Consider the following 25,009-nt stretch of genomic DNA (forward strand, 5'->3'; position numbering starts at 1 on the left):
GATATAAGATAAAGTCATAGAATTATTTTGAAAATTAGGTGAAGTTATCGTCGTCGAGGTCTCGAAAGCTCGCACGCGCAAAATTATTTTCGGCGAAAGTCTTGCGATCCAACCTGACGTAGAGCCAATCAGCAGAGAGAGGGAGAGAGAGAGGGAGAGAGGGAGGGAGAGAGAAAGAGATAGAGAAAGTGAGAAAGTGGGGGGAGGAAGAGAGAAGAGAAGAGAAAAGAAGAGGAAGGAACGTTCGTTGCTCCGAATTCTCATATCGAAGAGATACCGATCATTCGTTTCCATTTAAACTCCCATCTTCGGCGATATACGAGACTTCTAAGAAGTGACTCAGCCTCAGGAATACGTATGGGATTCTGGGAATGCGCCTTCTAGATCTTTTTAGTATTAATTATAAATTACTAAAAGGATGATGAATGTTCATCAACAATCGTAAATTTCTCAAGAAATATTTTATTAGTTCACGTAGAACTCGCTTCGTCTCTTTCTTCTTGATCAGAATCGTTCATTGAGTTCTCCTTCGGCAGCCTTTGACACGTTCTATTATTGCTTTGATCCATTTAACAGGGAAATAAAACACGCTAGGCTTAACGAGTCTCGCGAGTAAAATATGTATTACAATTGAGAAATTGACTGGAAAAAAGGATATTACTTTTTTAAAAAATGACTATTTTCGTTTAATTATTTTTATATGTAAAAGTATTCTTCTATTGTATTATAAATTAGCACGAAAATCATATCGTTAGATATTTAATATTTGAGCAGAGATAGAGACACGTGATAGTTTGAATTTAAATTTGGACATATTATTCTAAACGGGACATATAGGTACGTACTTTATTTACTAAAAAAATTAGAAAATTTTAAAGATTTAATAAAATGTTCGGAAGGTTAAGAATTGCAATCATACGAAAATAATTTATTTAGAAGAAATGAAGATTGAAGCATAACTAAAGTGGAGAAGAAAATGATTTAAAATATTAATTATTTTGTTGCTTACATTTTTGTTTCGTTTTATAGTTTTTTATTTGTTAATATAATTTTTAATACTTTTTAAAGAGTTGTTTATATTAAATAACAAAAAATAAATGAAGATTGTTATATAATTTTTCTTATTTTTCAGATTTATGGAAAAAGAGCATTTATATTTCTATTAAAAACAATATTTTTTCCTGTAATAAAGAAGAGCTGTGCTAATCTAAAAAATTAATTTATTACAATAATAAAGAAATCTATAATTTATAGTATTTTATCTTCTATAAAAGTAAAATTACTAAGATCTATGAGATACTTGTATTACAAAATGGCTTTTTCAAAGAAGTTAAAGAAAAAATATATAGTTGTAGTACATATAGATAAGTATCTATAAAAAAATTTTTTCTTCAAAGAAAAAGAGAGAAAAAGAGAGATAGTAGCTATAAAGAGTTTCACGAGTGAAATCATCTACAATTAGAATCAGAGAAAGTATATAGTTATAAAATACAAAGATAAAAAAACTTTTTCCTTTAGCGAGTGAAATAGTACAATTTAAAAATCGAATATATATCTTAAATAAACTTCCTCGATAAAAATTTTAAAAATCGATGTAAACGAGGAACTATAACTCGTTAATCTTTCAATCCAATTTCAATTTATTTAAACACAAAAGAAAGTACACACTATATATGTGTAAGAACGTATCGATTGACAGCCGAATACGTTCGAGGATGGAAATTAAATTTTAATGTTTCTATAAATGTTATATCCCCCCCAAAAAAAAAATAGTTTTATATTAGTACTATATATATACTTTGAGATTTTTTTTCTTGTTATTTATTTGTTTATTTTTGTTTTTAATCAAAGATTTACAATCTACTCTATTATTAAAGGAGGTTTCTTGAGATTATCAGAAAGATTGAGTTCACAGAAAGATTGCTAATAAAGTTTCAAATGGGATTAGCGAGAAAATTATTCGATCGGTCAGTTCCAATCGAGAGCACGTTCTTATTCGTGTCCGTGAACGATAGCAGATAAAGATTCTCTTTGTTGAAGAAGAAGTTCGAAGAGACGCGCGTTAAACGCTGTGACAAATGGCCACGCGCGACTCGTTCGACCTTCGACGAATTTACTTCACGTTTATTTCGCGTCGAGTTCGCTTAAAGGTGAACTAGAAGGTACAAGAAACCGACAGGTAGTCGCGTGTCAGGTGTTGACGGTTCACGTTTCCTCTGAGAAACGCTTACCTCGTTAACCCATAACTGCTGACACCATCAGAGCTCCTCATCGAGTCGATCATTTCGAAACAATTTTGTTTTGCTTTTTCTTTCTTCCTTTAATCATTTTTATGATGATTACCATGATATAAGATTTCTATCAAAGAAATCGATTCTCAAATTCATGATAAGATGAATAACAGGATAGAGAAATGAAGCTTATAATCTCAAAAATCAATTTAAAATATATTATTATTATTATTATTATTATTATTATTATTATTATTATTATTAATTATTTATTATTTTAACAACAAATAAAAAAGATAGACTCTAATATCTGTTCGAAACGAGACGTGATGGCTATTTAAGTTCATTCAAAAATATATTATATCGTATGAAAGTTCATTTGAGAAAAAATTAAAAGAAGAGTATGCAGTAATTAAAAGTAATTAAAAAAAAAAAAAGTAAATGAAATGGAAAGAGATCGAGGTAAATCAAGGTGCTCTTCGTTTATACGATTAGTCCACGCATTGTTTACTGCTTCAATTGAATTTTTCTCTCCCTTTTGCAGCAAGTACAAAACAATACATCGAACGAACCCCGACGAAAGGGGTTGCTTTTTGAAAGAGCAATTAATATTATGAGCTGAATATCGTTGGAAAAGTGAATGGCCAACTCGTACATATACATATATAAACACAGAAATACGTATACATACATACTTATATTGTAGTATCGATTCGAGTTAGAGACGGAACCCGTTTTCCCGCGTTGGCGTTATAAAAATGTCGAACCTACGCGGATTTCACGCATTTGGTCAGTTTGACGAGGACGACGACGATTGCCTTTGGAAAGAGATACGTTAGGCAGGTTATTGTGGGCACACACTTTGCATAACTTAGAAACATGTTATTTGTTTGATCGGACTCGGCCAATGGAATCGAACGAGGAAACGAATAGTTCTCTTTCATAAATCAGTTGGCTTGCACCTATCGCCGTGTCTATTACTTTCGATATCGAAAGAAGAAGTCTTAATTAACACATTGTTGATCTGTTATGTGTACATACCTATTTTTATACATATATTAATTTATACAGTTATTAATGTAAAAATATTGCCCAAATTATCATTATAGTATCATCTTAAGTCCGTTTAATAATATTCGATTAAATTTGTAATTATTTATTTACTTATCTGTGTTTTAGATATTTTTTATAAAGATTTTTATACCGTTTTAATTGAATTACGAATATACTCAGTCAATAATGTGTAATTAATGGATTATTTTATTTTGCTTTGTGTATTGATGTGATACTCGTGAATATAAAAAAAAAAAAAAAGAAAAAACGTACCCAACGTTATTTTCTTTATCTTTACTGGTTTTCTATATCGGTATCGTATTTAGAATATAAATAGAGAAGTGCGAGTTGAGTGATTGTCGAGTTTAGCTGTTGGAATTTATTCGAAGAGAGGTCTCTACCACGTTACCAGAGAGAAAATCATACGAGGATGCAGAAAATCAACACCAGTAGGCATAGACCTGGATAAGATAACTTTTATTCTGGCTATCCATGCCGTTGATACATGCTTAACCCGTTGCACGAAAGTGCTTTCCTTATCGCTAACGTTGTAACTGTGTTTCGAGATAAGCTTATACCTACGTACACGCGTTACAAAAGTATCATTGTTGCATGATAGTCTTTCTTGTATGATGAAAAATAATCGGTAAAGTTCGTCGTGACAATAATAATTAAATTATAATTCCGCACGAAAATGTGAACAATATATTCTATTATAACAATACATTACATTCTATGTAAATAATACATTCTAATGACGTAAAGTAATGTAAATATATATATATATATACATAGTAATATATATATATATATATATATATATTACTATTCGAAATTATTTTCTTTTTTTTTCGCAATATGGTGTCAAGTAAATAAAAATCGAGCGACATTACCGAGCCAAAAACTAAATTTACCTATAATAAAACGTCGGAACGTACTCGGATAACCTCGATAATGTATTATATATACGCAGGAAAGATCGCCAATATTTCTTTCCCGAATTAACTTTTATCCGTCTTTGAGATTATCTCCCAGACATATAACTCTGAATTAAGGTCGTAAAGAAGAAAGATACGAGAATCGAAACTTTCGATTAATCCTCCGATCGATAACTCTTGAACCTTATTCCTTTTTTGTAATGTGGAGTGGGGGGAATGAATTTTTTGTTTTCTTTTTTGGTTTTTATAGACTTATATTCATCGAACTCTTAACGACACATTTATATTGATTTGTAACTTTAAATGCCTCAATAGAAAAAAAGAAAAAGATGAAGAGAATGCGTGGGTATTCGTAAAAATACAGAAAAAGAGAGAGAGAGAGAGAGAGAGAGAGAGAAAGAGAGATATTGTTTCGTTAACGAACGTGTACGAGGAAAAAAAAGTTAGAAAAGCACCGGACGACTACTCGTGTAATGGTGGGGTATCGTAAAACGATAAAGCGCGTTAATAAAAGTAAGTGGCCGGCCGATGTATGGCCCGCGGCTTTAAGCACCATTTCGAAGGCACGAGTTCGAGCATGTGAAACGGTACACCATGGATCAGAGAAAGAGTATTGCCTATTTTTCGGGGATGAAAACGAGCTTGGACGTAGGCGAGAATAGGGGAGAGGTTTGGGGGGGTGTAGTTTGTAAGGGAAAAACTCGTTGCTGATCTCCACCCTACGGCCAAATTTTTATCGTCCATAAATGCCACACCATAAACGCGTTGTTTGATACTCCTCTACCGTTCAACAACCAACATCGTAACTATATCTCTTTTTAGCTAACGAACTTTTGCTTCGTTCTCACCTTCGGAGATCGTTTATGTCTTTAAAAATGTTTTGTGCTTTTATTTTCTTTTGCGACTGTAAAGCCGTCGTACAAATTCACTTTGCTGTTTTGTTTTTTTTTCAATATGCGATACATATGTGCGTGCATGCGTGTATGTATGTGTGTGTGTGTATATGTGTGAAATTTATTTCAAATTAAAACAGAATTTTACTTATGTATAGTACAGGCATAGATTTGATATCGATTAATATGATTAAGATTAATCTAGATTTTCGATCGATGAACGTATACGTGTACATGTACGATTTATTTTGAATTAAAATAAAATTTTTCTTCGGTGTAGTACATCCTTAGGTATATAGCATTCCCTCTGATTGCTTTTTCGTAATCCCATTGACGAAGCAAATTCCTTCATGCAAGTACGGATCAGATCACGATCTTTGAATAAGGGATCAGATTACTATCTTCTAAATGGAGAGAGGGAAGACTTGTTTTATAAAGTATGCCGTGCCTCCTTAAAGTGTTCATCTCTATTGGTCGACTCATTCGATAAGTATATTATCGATATTCATCGATGTGTAATAGAACTACGCGATAATGATTAAGAAGCTTACTTATCTGTTCGATATATGATAGCTTATCGTAGTTAAACTTGTAAGTACATTGATCTCGTTATTTCCTTCGAAAGATCGAACGACTTTCTCGCGTTAACTGAAAAAAAGGAATTATTTGGTATGAAAAATAAACGTTAATTTGTTAACAATTTATTATGTGCGTCAATCTTTAAATAATTTCATGTAATCTCTTTATAGTTATTTCTGATAAATAATGTGAAATTTGTATAAAAAGATTTACAGGAGAGCTTATAGCAAATGTTGTTGTGCAAAGCTAATGATTTATTATTGATCATGATACACTTTTCTATCTTTCTCATTCGATAATTATAAAACGATAAAATCATTAGTGAATACTAGGAACAAAAGTTGAGTACAAAATATAAAGCGATGAACGCTTTTCTATATTCTTTACTTGAAAAAAGAAGGAAAAAAAAAAAAAAAAAAAAAAAAAAAGAAAAAAAAAATAAAAGATTACAGATAGACTTATCGATTTATGTAAAACATTCCCAACATACAGAGATGTTAGAAAACTTTTCTATGCAAAAGTTCTCTTTCCTTTTACTTCTCTTTGGAAACTCTCAGATCAGAGATATTTCATATTCGGAAGGTCTGAAAAAGATCGAATAAGGGAAATCACAGTCAAGATATATGTATACAATATATAGATATGAATGATTGTACGTAAATGTGTACATATCTATACAGGTCGTTCGGTGAATTCAGTTTTATTGTTAGCATAAAAAATGCGAGGTCAACGCGTCGGAGTTCTTTTTCCTCGCGATTTCAAAGGAAAGGGCCGAACGTAGGTTGCGTGTTGAGAGCACATATAGAGACACATATGTAGGTCTGAATAGAACGATGGAAAGGAGAGGCAAGCGCATAAAGGCGGACATTGCTCGCTCGAGACTAGACAAGGACAGGTTTCCTCTCGACTACGATGCCCTTGCACATGAGATAGACGCCTATGGTGGTCCACGCGCCTAAAATCGATTCGGAGAGACACGGAGAGGGCATGGACCTCCCGTAGCTATACCTCTTTCGACGTAACTCTTCCAAGATCGTGAGACAAACTATTATCAAAATTATCTTCCTTCTATTCGTTATATTTCTATCGGAAGTCAAACGCCTTGTTTTATTTTATTTTATTTTACTTTACTTTTTATTTTATTTCATTCTTTGTTTTTTTTGCATCATTCTTTGTTTTTCCATGATTAAAGGATCCTTTTAGATTATCTATTATGTCATCCAAATGGTTTTTTGTTTGTATATTCATTTAAAGCTTCATGGATTTCATAATAGGCTTCTAAAGCGGTCGTATTTCATTGACTCCTCCCTCATACCTACGAAAATAACTAAGTACTTTTCTCATTTGACACGATTTCTCGATGATAATCTTCAAACAATTATGTTTTAATGTTGATCTCGTTTACGGCTTTGTATTAAATTCATTGTTCTAGATTGAATGGAAAAAGTGCGTTAGTTAGGCGTACTGGTCGAAATTGCGAAAGGGCTTATAACGCTTATAAAAGGCCATTCATCGTGAGGAAAGCTGGGAAAATAAACAAACTACAGATCGATATATGTGTACTTTATATATATATATATATATATATATATATATATATATATATAGTTTATATACATATATATATATATATATATATATATATATATATATATACACATAGGCGCACGTGTGTCTGAAAAGTACATAGATCGTCAGTTGGTGGTTGGCTTCTGCAACCAAATTTTCATCGTGGAAGTTTACTAGAGAGAGAGAAAGAGGAAGAGAAAAAGGGAGGGAGGGCGAGAGAGAGAGAGAGAGAGAGAGAGAGAGAGAGAGAGAGAGAGAGGGAGGGAGAGAGAAAGAGAAAGAGAGATGGAATGAGATAGCATGAAAAGGGTCCAGAGTCCACGAATCGTCCCCTTAATTTTACGATCGCTCGTAATCGTACCGCCGGCAAATTATTATGGTCGAAAATTTTCGTGCTCGAAGTGGCTCCAGGAAGTAGTATGAGCAGAAGAGTTTTGGAAAATGACCTCAAGGTCCATGGGATATGCCGTCTTTATGGGAGTTAGGTTTATTAGCTGTCGTTTTCGGCACCTAACTTCGAGTCTGTTACTGTTTCCTGTTGTTTTCCTTTTTCTCGTTCCTTCGTATCGTATACGTGCAGAATGCGCCTTTCTCATTGTATAATACTACAACATAGTTCACGACTTTTCCGTATAGACGGTGTTACTCGAAAAATGTTCAATTTTTCTCGTTAATTAATATTTCTAACGAGTGTGTATTTTCATGACCATAAATAGATATACTATATGCCTTTTATTAAACATAAACATTTATATACATATGCGATGTTTAATTTATTTAAAATTAATCTTTTAAGTGAATTTTGGTTTTTGTTCAAAATTTTAGATACACCTTGTATATACTTGTGGTGCATTCTCAACACAGACGCAAAAGTGCTCGTCGTAACAAGTTGGCTCGATGCACATATATCACGAAAAGCGCGTACTTGTAACACAGGCTCCCGTGTAACGTGCTCAATAAATTGCCCGGACGCGTTTATGCTCGCCACCGTATTTCCCCGTAGCTTCGAAAGTGCCGGACCACCGTGTACGTAAGTACATACGTATGTACTACGATACATACATACAACGTGGCTATGCAGTCGGAATTTTGCGACTCTTTCTTTCTCTCTCTTTGGTTTTGTCTTTTCTTTTTCTTTTTTTTTTTTTTTCATTTTAATTTATTAAAAACTCATAAACTCATCGTCACATTCTTCGACAATTTTGTTCATGAAGATCAGAGATTGTAAAAAACCTTTCCAAGTATTTTATTTTTATCGATTTTCTATTCGATCGAGTTATATTTTAAGGTAATTATATTCCGACAAACTCCGTAAAGTGTTTCGCATAAAAATTGTCAACTCCATAAAACTGGTAGTATATTTTATATCCTTTTTGGATCGACGCGCTACAATTATTTTCATCTTTGGTAGAGATAAATAAGTAGGTATTCGATGGTGAATCATTTTTCACCCGGTCAGATCGATGTATCTACGTAAGACGATAAGGGTCTTATAATTTCAAGCTCGCGAACGACGCGGATTCCACGGTAATTAATCACGAAATCGCATTAATTATCTCGCGCATGAAGGATATGTCATGAGCATCAAAAACGTACAATGAGATTACTGATCGACCATGGATAGACAAAGAAGGAAAGAGAAGATGGGTGGGAGGAAGGAATAAAAAGAGAAAAAGAGAGAAAGAGAGAGAAAGAGAGAAAGAGAAAGAGAGAGAGAGAGAGAGAGAGAGAGAGAGAGAGAGAGAGAGAGAGATAGAGAGAGAGAGAAAGAGTACTTCGAACGAATATTTTCTCGGTACATGCGCACTACCGAGACAGAGATAGAAAGAGGGTTCTTTCTCGTTCGGCTCGCGTCCCATAACTTAGAAAGCCCGTGCTGGAATTCGAGCGATGCTAATTTCACGTAGAATTCCGGAATTCCATTGTGGTCGGCGCCCTTGCGATCCCACCACGTGACGTTACCCCATGCGAGACCCTAGCAAACTCAGTCGCGATTCTATCTAGATGGATATCTATAATCGCGAGTTATATTAACCACGCCTGGACTTCGTCGATTCGATCGATCGAAAGCGCGTATTTCCTCTTGGATCTATATTGGATTGTAATACCCGTGTTTCCTTCGTTACGAAGCATTTGCTCAAATGAAATACGGCTTTGAATATCATCCGAGATATACTCCATTTTCTAAACTTTATATTTCCTATTATTAGAAATTATTTTCCTATATTATTTCTATATCATTTTCATGTCTTACTCATTTAACGCTTAATATTTAATATTTAATCTAACGAATATTTAACGTACTGATATACTTTTACTTTTATTTATTTATTTTAATGTATAAATATTATGTCGTTAGTATTTATAATAAAATATAAGTACTTAATATAAGTAGTTAGTACAAATAATTAAAGGTTCGGATCGTGTATGGTTTTATTACAAATACTGAGCGACTATTTAAAATATTGATAAATTATTATATTTACAGATATTTTAATAAAAATATTGATAGTTTTTGTATTAATTAGTGTAGTACTGATCATTTATATTATAAATACTAACTATTTATTTAAAATACTGCAATTGCGATAAAATGCTGAAGTGATAGAAAATGTTTAAAAATACTGACTTAAAAATATTTAAAAATAAATAGCGACCATGTACTTTTTCCATTACTATTGAAGTTCAATCGAATAGCTGAAATAAGAATACAATGGAATCTAAGGTCTTCCATTTCTTTTTTTATACGCGATCTTGGTATTTCTAAAGGTGGATAGCTCGATATGTCGGGTATGCTCGCAACGTGGCATATATGGTTGGAAGCCTTTATAGAGGCAGACAACTCGATTGAATTATAGTAACAAAGTTATCCGTCACTTGGAGCGAGGCGAACCGAGGTCTGAACGGGTACGACTCACTGGAAGATAAACTGATTTCAGAAACCATCAATGCGAGACAAGTAAGCTATTATAACGTAAATGAAATCGGAAAGTTGTTCCTGTTGATACAGCCAAGTCCCACTGTTGTTTCGATAACCGACGATGAAAATGAGAGATAAATGAGCGCTTTGAAAGAATGGAGTAATACCTCTCTTGATTAATTTATTATTATTATTTTCTTTTTTTTTTTCCTTTCCTTTTTCTTGATAATCGATATAAAACGTAACGACGAGCAAATTCGTTCGGAGAATAATCGAAGAACATCGAAATAGTTGTTGCTACTTTATTTTCTTACTTTTGGATTATATTACAATTTGTACGCTTTACATCATTTTCCTTTTATGACTTGTGTACTTATAGATGGGCAAAATAATTGATGATTATCTTTTATTCTTCCATATTTTCGCACATTTTCGACTCGGCTGCTAGACATTTTGAAAATGCAATTGTCTTGTCGCATTCGTCCGTTATATCAGAGACTGTAATAAATGAGATAAGTTAATAAATATCTAATTAAGAAAGAATATATATATATATATATATATATATATATATATATACGAATAATAAGGCCAATTATCGAGTCATAAAGATATTTATACAAGAAAAATGAAATAGTTAAATTTTCTTATGGAATAATTAAAATCATATTTATAAAAACCATCAGCTTACTTTCGTTCTTGCAAAAGTCCAATTTTTCTTTTAGTTCCTGCTTTGATTCTTCATTTTTTATGAAGGGTAATATCGCTGATTTCAGATCGTCTATTTGGAATTCATTATCTTTTATCTGAAAGAATATGCAAAAGTATTTTACGAATGAATATTGAAGAAAAATTTTCATGCTAAATCGATCATTACTCATCATGTAAATCGGAAGTATTAGGTATAGTTTTATTTTCTAGTATTATGGAGTTACAGTATTTTTCAGAAAATTGAGTTATAGTAACAAGCATACCGCGCCAACTTTTTTGAAAAAACAAGATACGTAGCAGCCAAAATTCCTATCTATTTCATCGCCATTGCAAAGCTTATGATGAAAATGTTTTATTTCATCTGCAAATTAAACAAAATAGAATATTTGTATGACTATTTTTCAAACAGTATAATAAGTATATTCGTCTTACCTTTATTTATTCCTATTTCATCCGCACAATCCTTTTGGATTTTTTCAAGCTCCTTTATAATTTCTTCCGAATCTTCAGCCGTGCAAATAGCCTGATATAAAATAATTTATGATTATTTATTAATGGGAATTTCTTTTTGTAACAGTTTATTTGAAAAAATAATGTTTCATTGATGAGAAATATGCCAATTACAAAGTTGATACTTACGTATTAATCTGGATTATACAGATAAAAGCATTTCTCTATCGTTGAACTTTTACATAAAATTGTATTAAAAAAAATTTGTCACTTACGACGAGTAATAAGATGGAAGTTATTATCTTGAGTCCCTGCATCTTCGATTTCTAATAGATTTTTTCTTTAGAAATGAAATCAAACTAACGTTGATAGATAAAATCCTTTTACTGACTGCGCTTGTCAATCTCTGAACAATGAATTTATATCCTTCCTCGGAAGCAACAGTGCGAAGTAGTAATTATCTGATGTATAATATGTAGGAAGTTTCTCGGATGTTAGAATAATAGATACATTATATTTACGTAATATAATTGTTTCTTCTTTGAAAATTCTGATGTATTTAACGAACAAAATAAAAAAATATCACTCGTTGCCGAACTATTTTCTTTTTGTTACGTTAACGAAGAACTTCAATATTGACAATTTTAATAATTTATCATAATTTTTATTAAAATAATCTTAAGTTGCCCTTTCAATGTTTTAAAAATTTTTCAAATAAGATTTTTTCGCGTGTCATGTAATTTAACCATCAGCATTTAAGTAAGGAAATTAAATGTCTAAAATTTACAAATCGATACTTTAAATACTCGCATCTCATCTTGCAGATAATTGCATCTCATGTTCATATTTTTTGATTTTTTCTATCTTGATGATCGTTAGATGACGTCTATATGAATATAGAATTAATAATCGCAATATTATGGTTAGATACGATTAAGTAACGAAATTCTTATGAATTTTGTTGTAAAATTAAATATGAATATTTGTAATTTCTGTGTGTGTTGACTTATTATATTGACTTGGCCGATATGTAAGTAATGTCGAAATTTTTAGCAAAAAATAATATACTTTATTGAATTTTTATTATTTTTTATTATAAATTCAAGCATTATTTAATGTGTAATCCAATAATTTTGACGTTGTGATCTTGGTAGTTAGGCTACGTCTCAAGGATTTTAACAAAAGTCTATAGAAATGAAAATTTGAACAGAAAAAGGGCGTGGTCGTCGATGAGTTGAAATGGACCTTGAGCCAATTCAAATTATATAGCACCAATTATAATACAATAACAATATCAACGACAACAACAACTATAACAGACACACGCAACAGTAGAATTATAATATATAATAATGTTAATTATGCCAATATGGTAATAATAGTTATAATTATTCTATTATAATGACGATAATTATAATGATGACAGTAATAGTAGTGGTATGTATGGGGGAGCTGGAGTGGAACGTAATATCTGATAATAAAGATGCTATCGTTTTTTTTCGTAGAACCATTTTTCCGCATTTTATTATTCTATGAATGTTATGTTTTATGTTCGAAAATATGAATGAGAAGGAAAGAACTTATTATACACTTTGTATATGTACATGTATTTTGTTAAATATGTATGTGTGTATTTATTTATTTATTTGTTGTTGTGTGTGTGTGTATGCGCGCGCGCATATATGAACACACATAGTACAGGATATTCAAAAAAACATTCTATATTTATATAATGCATGAAACACAATTATACTGAGTAAAAAAATCATGATAAACATGGGTCGAAAAAACAACCATTTCTAAGATATAAACACTTTTATATGTTACTATTATGTTTGACTTATTACTGGATTTACAGAAGGTGTTTTATATATCCTTCTTCTATTTCTATACATGCTTGGTATCTTCTCACAGAGTTGCGAACCTCTAGAAAATTTCCGACATTTTTGTTGGATGATTTCACAAGTATTGTAGATTTCGTTTCGAAATTTTTCTAAGTTATTTATTGGCAAAAAATACACTTTGCTTTTCAAATATTCTCATAAAAAAAAATTCGGAGGATTGAAATCGATCAAGGGGTCTATACAAGTGGCCTATCATGTCCACTTGTATAGTCTCCTTTGACTGAAGTAATTTTGATTCACAAAGACATCGGTGAAGATTTTGAAACAGCGCATGAGAGAGAACTCAGAGCGCATGAGATTAGGAAACTTTTCCAAAGATATTAAGTTGCTAACAACTAACTAATTGCCGATGTAATTTTGGAAATTGAATGAGGACATTCAGAACGCGGTTTATAAGTACTAATTAAAACATCGCACGCGGTGATAGAAACCAGTAAGTCGATCATAATATTAACATATAAAAATGTTTATTCTCAGAAATCTTAGAAATGGTTATCTCAGAAATGGTTGATTTTCCGACCTATATTTATCAAGACTTTTTTACTCAATATAATATGTTCTGTTCTGTATAAATATTGAATTTTTTTTTTGAACATCCTGTATATATACACATCGATCTCTCTCTGTCTCTCTCATATACATATATATATATATATATATATATATATATATATACGCATATATACATATATATATATATACGCATATATACATATATACATATATACATATATACATACATATATACATACATATATACATACATATACATATATGTATACATGTAGTGAGTGTAGAAAGTATTCGTATACTGATCATATTATTTAAAATAAGACTTCATAAAATTGTAATTTGTTAACTAAATTTTTATAAACAATGAATTGGCACTTATTTTCGTAAATCTCTAGAATGAATATAGTTAAAAAAAAATTAGTTGCTTGTATAATTTACAAAATTAGCAAGAAAAAACAGAAGTTGGTAGAAATATGAAAGCAATAAGTATTCGTGTAATTAGTGAATTTTTAAGAATTCATAAAAAAAATGTAACAAACTAATCTGACGATAAAAAATGAATGTAAGTGGATAATTAATATTTCATAAGATTTTTTTTTGATTTTAAAATTGTAGCAACTCTTCTAGGGAACAAATTAACTAAATTCAAAGTAACGCTGTATGGGATTTTATTCCATTTCTCTATGAGAACACTTTTTTAGATTTTTTTATAAGAAATTTTGTATTTTTTAATTTTACGTTTCAAATAATCTCATAAGTGTTCTGTTGGATTGGAGATCTAGAGATTGGGGAATTTTTATATATGCTAGTGTGTTATGTAATATCGTCATTTTCATATTATACGCAGTATGTATTGTCTTGCATAAAAATAAAATTATATAATTTATGCCAATTTTTTTTTTGCACTAGACATAAGAGTGCATTTTAAAATGTCAATGCAAACCCTGTAATTCATTAGTCCATCAATAAATTTTAATATACTAACAATAGTAGCACTCGTACAGCCCCAAATTAGTACAGAGCTTCCACCGCGTTTCACTATATGTCGTAAGTTTTCTAGATTTAGTTCTTTATTTTTTTTCCTTTAAATAGTCCATCAGAACTGAAAATATTATATTTATTTTCGTCTGTAAAAATCAATCTATTTCAGTAATCCACTGGTGTGCCAATATTATTATTTGCGAATTGCAATCTTTTTTTTCTATTCGCTTTACTTACAAAATATTTTTTACTCTTCACGGGCCTCTCGATTGTGATATTCGTATAAAGTTATGCATAGTGCTAACAAATAGATTAATATTTAACTTATATTTAAGATGTTCAACTATTTTTATAGTACTTATTTTGAGATTTTACTTCATCATTCTAATAACAACTCGTCCAATATAATGATTGATCTTCCGCGGATATCTACTTCTCGAATTATTTTGTAGCCTCTTTCTTAATCCGTATTTATTAATTATACTTTGTATCATAGATCGAAGTCTATTTATAATCCACGAAGTTTCTGATAAACTTTTATATTGGTTATGTAAATTAAAAATAATTTTTCTTTCTTCTATTGTAGTTTCCGCACATTTTCGTCCCATTTTACAATAATAATATTTTATAATACAAAATTTTTATAATACAAAGTTTTTCTGGTGATATTAATAACGTACCGAAACAGACTGACGAAGTCAATCGTAAATAGAAAGCAATAATATTATTTGTTCACGTTATAAACTCTCTTATAAATAGTTCGAAATATGAAGTGTACAAATATTTATTGCTTTCATATTTCTGCCAATTTTTTTTTTTTTCTATTAATTTTGTAAATTATACAAACTAATTCTTTTTATGGATTATATCCACTCTAGAGATTAACGAAAATATGATATGTATCATTATTTATGAAAAAATTAGTTAATAAATTACAATTTCACGAAGTCTTATTTCAAATTGATTAATGTACGAATAATTTCTACACTTACTGCATATACATATATGATACGTTATATATTGAAAGTTTCATTAGATTAATTTGGCTATCTATTCTTTGTTCTCGCGCTCTCTCTCTCTCTCTCTCTCTCTCTCTCTCTCTCTCTCTTTCTTTCTCTCTCTCTTTCTCTTTCTCTTTCTCTTCTTTCTTTTTCTCTGTTTTGAACAAAGCCATTTGGAAGGATCAAAAATATAATCATACCGCAAAGCTGGCCATTTGCAAAAGTAAAGTTTTCTCTCCTACGCGCTTAGGATACGGTCGCACAACAGTTTGTAACTTTATTGTATAGCAGGTTGGAAGTTTCCACTATATGCGACATTACATCGTCTCATACGTGAGTCGCTTACGCTATAGTATCTTCCTCATCTCTGTCGTTTAATGTGAACTCATACGAAGGCATATCTCGTATCTTTGTCACACAACTACACATTTATTCTGCATTATACCAGGTGCGCGTTAAACTATATCCTTCTTATGTTTCGATAAAGCTCGCCTATCATCTGAATGTACCTTAATAATTCAGAAGACATTATGGTCTCTTTGTTTATTCATATGCTCTTATCGGACTTTCGACGATCATCCCTCTCTTTCTCTCCCTCTCTTTCTCTATTGAGATAATATCGCTTTGTATTTGACTCGACAGATGGGAATAAAAAAAAGGTTTGACGACTTTTTATTTCAATCGAAATGTATTGTATATAATTAGCGAAGAATGGTTAGTATATCATTGAGGATTATAAAAAAGATATAAACATTAATACAAGCATATTATGAGGAAAAAAACATGGCATGTTGGAAAGAAGTATAGTTTTTGTCGATGTCAAAGCTAAAATGGAATCTTTCAGTGTTCTTATCTTCTAAAAACCTTTTTCTTTTAACTTGATTTGAATGCACTTGATAAGGCGACCTATCTTCTCACAATCATTCGAACCAGTTCCTACAAAATTTTCGAAAATACAGAGATAACATACGATTATTGAAATTATTTGTGTTTTTTTCTCATTAATTTACCTTCTGAAAGGCAACTTCGTGTGATCTCCAACCTCTCAGCAGCTTTTTCTTCTTTTTTGGGCAATAATTTCTCGATTATTTCTGTTAATACATCGAATTTAATTTCTCCGTTCACCAACTAAAAAAGAAAAGAAAAGAAAATTATTTATTTTACAAGAATACTTTAACGATTAGTTATATACAAAATTATCTTCATCGGTGAGAATTTATATTTTATAAACTTACTACACCATTTTCCTTAAGGGTACAAGCGATAAAGCAGCTCAATTTTTCGGGATCTACAGATGTTTCATCGGTAAGCAACTTGTCCTTCTCTAATAAAAATTCATTCAAGATGGAATTTATTGAAATTCAATAAAACGAGTAGATATAAATTTTTCAGATGATATTCGAAATAAATATTAAAATTATTATTTTATTTACCAGCTTCGAGATTAGATTCCTTCAAACATTTTTCTTGTACATTTGACGGCAATGCATTAAGATATTTATTGAATCCATAGTCGGATTCCGCCAAAGTTACAACCTGAGGGATAGATTTAAGAACATTAAAGAAAGTTACTACGTAATCTTTTTCTCTTCTTTTTTGTTTTTCTTTTTTTGTTTAACCCTTTGAGTGCTGAATACTCGTGGCCTATGTAGTCCGTACGGATAGCGCGCGTCTGGCGCTGACGATCGCCGGGGACTGAATACTTTTTCGCGCAATAGAAACAATTGCCGAACATATATATTTGACCATAGTACACTGATCATTTTTGCCAGGCGCGTATTTGCGTCCATAGTCCATACTGATAGCCGAGCGCGTATTTGTGTCCATAGTCTATATCGATAGCTTTCGCTGGACGTATATGTGCGTCTATAGCACTCAAAGGGTTAAACGTAAAATAAATTTTATAGCTTCTTTTATTTATTTCAAGTAAAATTCATCGGAATTGTTTCTTGGTATCGTTAAAGATATGAAACAGTGTAAGTTTGTAAGATATTTTCACATGATAGGCAAGCCCGAATAGGATAATTTAAGTATGCAGATTAGAAAGAAAGAAAAAGAGAGAAAAAGAGAGAGAGAGAGAGAGACAAAGATAAAGATAAAGATAAAGATATTACAATAAGGACATTGAAAATGTTACCTACAGCAAAAACGGAGATGAAACTGAGTACGATGAATGATTTCATTTTATTCTTTTTGAAATTTTCGATTGTTTGGTATGAAAAATCAATAATCGTACGATAAATACACTATCGATACACTATATACCGAGTCTATCGGCAATCGTTGAAATACTACCGACTGTAGATCTCTGACGATATTTATATACAACTGCTTTACACGTCTGGTGTGTTAATGTAGGGGTTCCAAGGTATCTGGACTGGGTAAACAAGAAAACAGAATAATTTAATTGACTTGCTTGGCTTATATAAGAAACGATAATGTTCATTTATATAAGTGATCAAAAACTTCATTCAGAATTAAAGAGATGCACGATAAACGAGATCTTTTCATATTAATATGTATATATTTTCTTTTTCTTTTTCTTATTCAGTATTTTAAAAGAGAATTCCAATATTATATGCAAATGAAAATGATGTCATATATATGAAAGTCGATATTGCATAATATATAATATTTGAATGATTTATTATAATATCAGGTGCTTGCACACATACAGATGCATACACGCGCGCACACAATACTGTTTACTTTATGGATTTGTTATCTACGAAATTTACATAATCGCTGGTGAAAATTGTTATATTTCGATTTTCAAAAATGTTTAAAAATATATACTTTAATATTATATAACCGACATGAAATGTGTTAAAATATTACCATTGATTTATAAATATAAAAAGGATGCTTTATTTGATTTTTTAAATTATCATAAAAAATAAAATGCAAATAATATAACATAAAATCAAATTAGTAGAGAACAAATATCTAGACAAAGAATAGTAAATACTAGTTTGGTTTTTAGTTCTTTATTTTTCTTGAACAATTATTTAACAATACTCTTGAACAATTAAAAATAAAAAAAAATAACGATATTCTTGAACAATTAATTAACAACTTCGTTATGATAAAATTTAATTATACATAATGATACGGGAATGAGTTCTATTGCTCATAGATATGTCACCTTAGCATCTTTTTTTTTTTAATTGATTTAATACATTATTATCATGAAACTTAAGAATAATTTTTTCAAGTTATGTATTTTTACTACAGAAAGATATAAATGTATGAGTTATAAGCAAGAAATCATACTTTCCTTGCATGATGATAAAGATTTATAAATAACTAGATCCACAATTTAAATAATTTTCATTGATTATTTCATATATTTATATTTCATACGTTTAACAATTTTACAAAGATTTAATTTTTTATAAGAATATCACGAACAAGAATATACCGCATAAATTATTTGAAGAATTATTATATGAATGGTGATTTATCGTTTTTGCGTCTTCAGGACGAGATAAAACAAATTTAAAGGTACATAGTATTTCAATTTTTTTTTATAGTATATGACTGGTGACAATAATAATAAAAACTAAAATCTAAACTCTTCTACAATTTCGTTTAGTTCTTGAATTTTTACAAATCGCAACTGAAGTTCTCTTAAACCGTGTTCTTTGCCATCTCTGCGAGATAAGTTTTGAATTTGTTCGTGAATACGTTGAGGATATTTTCTTCATGGGATAAAATAAATCTATAATTAGAAAAGAAAAAAGATAAATTATTCATTACTTCGATAACCTTATAATTTATAGATAGAAAAATGAGATAATACGGATTTAATAAATCACGTTTCATTTGAGATCATTCGTTTACTGTATATCAATTGAATTCATTTTTGCTCTTGTTTTTTCAAAGCAAAACAAATCGATCGTGCGATATTCGGAATAACTTTCGGTAATAATAATTTCGATTATAATATTACAATGACGATACAATTCGAGTATGTGAGGAGATGTATAAAAAATGAAAATTATTAACGTGAAATAATGTAAAAAAATTTACCGAACTATCTGTTTCATAATAACACTTGGCGAATTGCCATGAGGCTTCGCACGCATCGCTGCTGGTTACTGTAAAATTGATAAAAATATTTGATAAATGAATCGTAAAAAAAATTGTATAATTATCAGTCATTAGAAAGAATAAAAATCTTTCTTACTACTCGGGTAACATTTGTCGATTGTTTCTTTGATCCGTTCGCTTATTTCTTCGATTAACATCAATTCGGCTTGTGTTTTCATTACTTCTGGCCGTAATTGATCGTTTTTCATCTAAAATTTTATAATTCTTCAATTCCATTACATATTTTTCAGTTTGATCTTTTGTTATTGATAGTAGGAATATTCGATTTCAAGTTTAAATATACATTATTATACATTTTAATTATGCTATCGATATCATATCTTTAGACGAATTACGTAAGAATAATTAACCTACTTGCATAAGTAATCTCGAAAAACTAAGTTTTTTTTCTTTCATATAATAAGCAAGAAAAGTGTATATTTCTAATTATGCCATAATAACTGTTACATTCCTAATAATTATTTTTTACGTTTTCCAACAACGAAAGTAATTACGAAATAAATTAATTGTTCGAAAATATTCAATTTAAATGAAAAGAAAAATATTACTTACAGCTTTGGATAATACCATTATGCATTTAAGGTAACATTGAAGCTTTGGATCGGGTGGAAATTCACCTTTTTGTGCTGCATTATCCAATAATTCTGCAAAGATCTTTCTTAGATTGGTATATCCACTACCATTAATAAACTGATAATTATCAATAATTGTTCGGTTTTTTTTTTTCAAAAATAAAAAAGTAAGAGCTCATACCGTCGATAGAACTTGGAATCTTTTATGTGTGTTAATAATTAGTTACGACAATAAATAAATTTATGCGCATTATTTAGTAACATTACAACAAGTGATCTGAGTGATGCATCATCTAATTATCCACGTGTTCGAATACTTTTTGCATGGTTTTTAGCATTTAGAATGATTATTATTTAAAATAAAAGATAAGAATACGTACCTTTCGAAGCACCGATTTGACTTGCGCAAGTTTTTCTCGCAGATTTTACTACGTTTCTTATTTGATCCATATTCATTTTTTTCTAATTAAAATAAAAAAAAAAAAAAAAAAAAAAAAAAAAAAAAAAAAAAATAGAATAAAAAATAAAAATAAGAAATAAAAAGGAAGAGAAAAGAAATTCAAAGTAATTTGAAATAGGACTTAAAAAATACAAATGTTACGATTTTTTGACTAAATTCAATACGAAAAGTAATATGTAAAAGGGAGTAATATGAAAATTGAATTATTGTTTAAATAAAAAACTCACACTTTCCACATTATAAACATTCGCCAGGACGACGAATAACGAGATTAAAAGAATCGTAGCCCTCATTTTTTCCAACGAATAGCTTGTTCTAATATTTTCTTTTCGTTATACAGATTCTTAATACTTATTTCTCGTTTCTTGATTATTTCGACGATACGAAAAACGGAACAACGTACCAGCAACGACTTGTCTTTTGAAACGTACAACCACTTTTATAACGCTCACATCGAATCAGAGGGAGAACGGACAATTTTCGTTTCTCTCGAATATGGCAGGTACAAATTTAATAACTTATATTGTTTCATTAACCTACAATTTAACTACGTTCGGTGTCAGTCCGACATGGATATGTTTGTGTGTACATATACCTATTAGACTTTTCTATGTTGATTTTCGAAACTTCGACATTAGGCGTTTCTTATCTTCCGATTGTTATATAATCATAACTTTGTATATAATTTGACATTATTACGGAGCATTTGCGAAATTATACCAAATGGAAATATATAAGATCTTTTATTTCGAATTCATGAGATCTAATTTAACAGAATAAAACGAAATAATTAATTTACAATAACAATCGATTTATGATAATCTAAAATAAAATTTTCAATCATTTAACTATTTAAGTTAAGTCATTTTGCACTGTAAGAATTTAATGAACGTCGGACGAAAATATGGATTTGTATGAAATTTTATAATGTATTTTATTATTTGTTACAAAAACTTGTACTTCTCTCGAAGAGAAGATCGCACCATAATCGATCTTCTTCTCTTTCATTTCTTTTTTTTTTTTTATTTTATTTGCTTTATTTTATTTTATTTGCTAATTAAAATTAAGTTAATAATTTGGCTAAATCTTCGCACGATCGATCAAACGAGTTTCTTCCTCTGTTCAACGATGCATTCGACGATGTTTCTTCGGTTTTCGAAAATCGATTAAGGGAAGAAGAAATTGTCAGAATTTTCATTGTAATTACACTTGACGTAGTTGAAGGCCGTAACGCATATGTCGTCAGAGGGTTCTGCGCGAAACGTAATAACAAAATTGAAAATTTTTCGAAAATTTTAATCGATCTATTTTGATAAAGATTTTTGAAATTAATCTCAATAAGTATGTTTTTATATTTTTTCTTGTGTCTGTTTGTTATTTTGCACTTACCCAACGCTCCACACTTTCTTGCCGCAGCTTTCATTTGATCTTGCCATTCGATCGGCATCATCATCTCGACTTGCTTGATCACCATATCCACGTCCACTTTTTGATTTTTAAACTTAAAACAATATAAAAAATTGTCTTTATTAATTCAAACGAAGAGATCGTCGAGGACGTTTGACTATCTATATATCATATTATATTATGTATATATATATATATATATATATATATATATATATGTTATATTTTTTAACATCATTTCACCATCACGTTCAAAGAATTATTATAAACACTTTACCGTACGAATTGTTTTCATAACGCACTGCGTATAGCACTGTAGATCGTGGTCTTCCGGATATTGGCCAGTCTTCATTCCGTCCACAAGCTCTACATTTAACAGATACGAATCGTCAATAGCTTTCACAATATGGACTTAAAGATATATACCTACTCGAATTGGTACAAACTAATGATTAATTTATGACTTTTTGCAAATAGACCATGCTAATGTTTCACCTGCTTTAACACCAGTCTTCGTTATACAAGTATTACGAATTCCTGTTGCGGTTTTTTGCATTTGCTCGATGGTCATAGCCTACAGTAATATGATACAATATTATTAAAAATTATTAATAAAATCGCGTATCTATTTTAAACTGAACATAGTACAATAGATGAACACTTACACCGTCAACCGATCCAAAAAGTCCGAAAAGACATCCGAATAGGAAAGGGAAAATAATAGACTGTATATATGTATATCTTTCTTTATTCGACATTTTTCTGCTAATTTACGATATAACGAGATTCAGAGAGGGATACACGGAATCGAACTCTTTAGAACATAATGAACTACGTCTCCTCGAGTCTTTTATAAAGCATTCGATTCTCCAAAGGGGGAGGAATTTCAACGTATCGTCAACTAACGTAGCGACTCGTTAATTTTTAATTCTATAGAATTTTTCACAATAGATATCCGTATTTTTCTCTATCGATGACATCTTGTGTGGCTTTTATGTAATAATAAATAAGTGGTTTTGAGAAAAACAACGTTGCTATTTAGGTAAGCTTGGACCATACGTATATGATAATAAGTCGATTAGGATTTTTTTCCTTCTTTTTTTTTTTTTTTTTTTTTAAATATAAAAACAAAATGATTTACATAATGATTTATATAATGATTATGTTTCTTTAGAAAGGAATACTTTTTGGAGAAAATTAAACGATTGCGGACTAAATTTCAATGAATCTTTTCTCGACTTGAAGAATTCGTCATTCAAGAATATATGCGTGTCCTTGAGAGGATTTGATAATTTAGGCGAGGCACGAGTTTGCCAAAATTCGGAGACGTTTATCCTCTCTTTGCCTTTCACGTTGGACCCCTCGATACCACGTGACTCTTGCTAATGTCGAACCCTTGTATCTCGAGAGGCACCCCTACACACAAAAGAAGCATCTGCTTGGTCGAGAAACTACTCCATACTCCTCTTTCCTCATCCTCATCCTCATCCTCATCCTTTCCTACCCATAAACGCGCCATTACTCTGGCGGCTGGGCTTTCGAGTAGGTCGATAATTACATTTTTTTCTCCCTTTTCTCTCTCTCCCTCTCTCTCTCTTTTTTTCTTTTATCTAGAATCCCTCTGCATCGCTATTAATTTCCACCTGATAGTTTTCTGCTCGAACGAATTCCAATGACGAAGGTCACTCTTCTTCAAGTCTTTATCCGATATTACAAATCTTTTCTACTCTGGTCTTTATAGATTATCTATTATATCTCCTTTCTGTTAGTTTTCAACTTACGATTTCCCTTTTGCTCATTTTTCTCTTTTTTTTTCTTTTTTTTTCTTTTTTTTTTTACAAAACGGTACCTCGACGAGCTTTTTAATCGAAAGCAGAGATGTGTACATATACGATGGAATTAAAGTGCAACATGTTGGAGTCGAGTAGGAGATTGGTTAGATGAAAATTTTATGTACTTAAATATTATAGTACCACGGTGAGAGTCGAGATGTACCTACCTACTATCTCTTTTTTGGAGAGGATTCGAGAGGAAATAACTTACGGCTGAAATGCTATGGGGCGCCTATACTCAATGCAGAACCTCTATATTTTTTTCATGGAATAAGATATTCTTAAAAAAAATATGGGAAACATTGAACAATTACTATTCGTCATACGAACAAATTTATTTAATTTAATTACAATTAAAATACAAATTAAATCCCGTTTATATCGCCTATGGAGGATTAATGTAACACAACATAAAAAAATTGGCAAATTTTTTTAATATTATTTAAGTAAATACAATTTTATAAATATAACTTAATTTTCTTAATAATGTTTGACGAAGAAAAAAATAACTGGCTATCGGATATGTTTAAGGATAAAATATCCGAAAATATTTGGAAAAAAATTTCTCGGATTAATATACTGATTTTCCTGATTAATATATGTAGATCTTAAATAACCTAAAGAAAAAAAGAAGGAAGAAAATGAGGGAAAGAAGATTGGAAAATTCGATGAAGATAAATACGATACAGATGTTAAGTATTTATATATCAAGAAAATACTACGGAAAATCATGAAGAAAGAAAAAGAGAGAAAGAGGGGGGAAGGAACACGTGGGTGAACGGATAAAGTGGACAAACAAGATGCAATTGCGTACGTATGTGAACGTTAGGGAAGAGGTAGAAAAGGAGGAAGAAGACGACTACATATACTTGAGAAGAAATC

General features: G+C 30.5%; 4 protein-coding genes across 4 annotated transcripts in view; 1 reads left to right on the forward strand and 3 right to left on the reverse strand.

The window, feature by feature from the left end:
* LOC124953678 (protein sprint-like) overlaps positions 1-25,009 on the forward strand; it is a 149,669-nt gene that overhangs the window by 1,403 nt on the left and 123,257 nt on the right. The window lies entirely within an intron of this gene.
* Positions 10,472-11,780, reverse strand: LOC124953683 (general odorant-binding protein 2-like). The gene is made up of 5 exons (XM_047505435.1): positions 11,620-11,780; positions 11,327-11,417; positions 11,158-11,255; positions 10,875-10,989; positions 10,472-10,681 (listed from the first exon to the last, which is right to left on the reverse strand). Exons 1-5 carry the CDS (start codon positions 11,659-11,661, stop codon positions 10,590-10,592), a joined length of 438 nt encoding a protein of 145 aa, XP_047361391.1. The 5' UTR covers positions 11,662-11,780; the 3' UTR covers positions 10,472-10,589.
* On the reverse strand, positions 16,400-18,045 carry LOC124953684. Its single transcript, XM_047505436.1, has 5 exons — positions 17,885-18,045; positions 17,177-17,279; positions 16,979-17,067; positions 16,754-16,871; positions 16,400-16,679 (listed from the first exon to the last, which is right to left on the reverse strand). The coding sequence occupies exons 1-5, from the start codon at positions 17,924-17,926 to the stop codon at positions 16,600-16,602; spliced, it is 432 nt and encodes a 143-aa protein (XP_047361392.1). The 5' UTR covers positions 17,927-18,045; the 3' UTR covers positions 16,400-16,599.
* Positions 19,297-23,129, reverse strand: LOC124953878. Its single transcript, XM_047505879.1, has 11 exons — positions 22,961-23,129; positions 22,791-22,869; positions 22,573-22,661; positions 22,278-22,389; positions 22,098-22,140; positions 21,116-21,203; positions 20,809-20,890; positions 20,409-20,500; positions 19,933-20,044; positions 19,776-19,843; positions 19,297-19,464 (listed from the first exon to the last, which is right to left on the reverse strand). The coding sequence occupies exons 1-11, from the start codon at positions 23,051-23,053 to the stop codon at positions 19,447-19,449; spliced, it is 876 nt and encodes a 291-aa protein (XP_047361835.1). The 5' UTR covers positions 23,054-23,129; the 3' UTR covers positions 19,297-19,446.

This window comes from Vespa velutina, chromosome 13 (genome assembly GCF_912470025.1).
Source record: "Vespa velutina chromosome 13, iVesVel2.1, whole genome shotgun sequence".
Taxonomy (NCBI): Eukaryota; Metazoa; Arthropoda; class Insecta; order Hymenoptera; family Vespidae; genus Vespa; species Vespa velutina.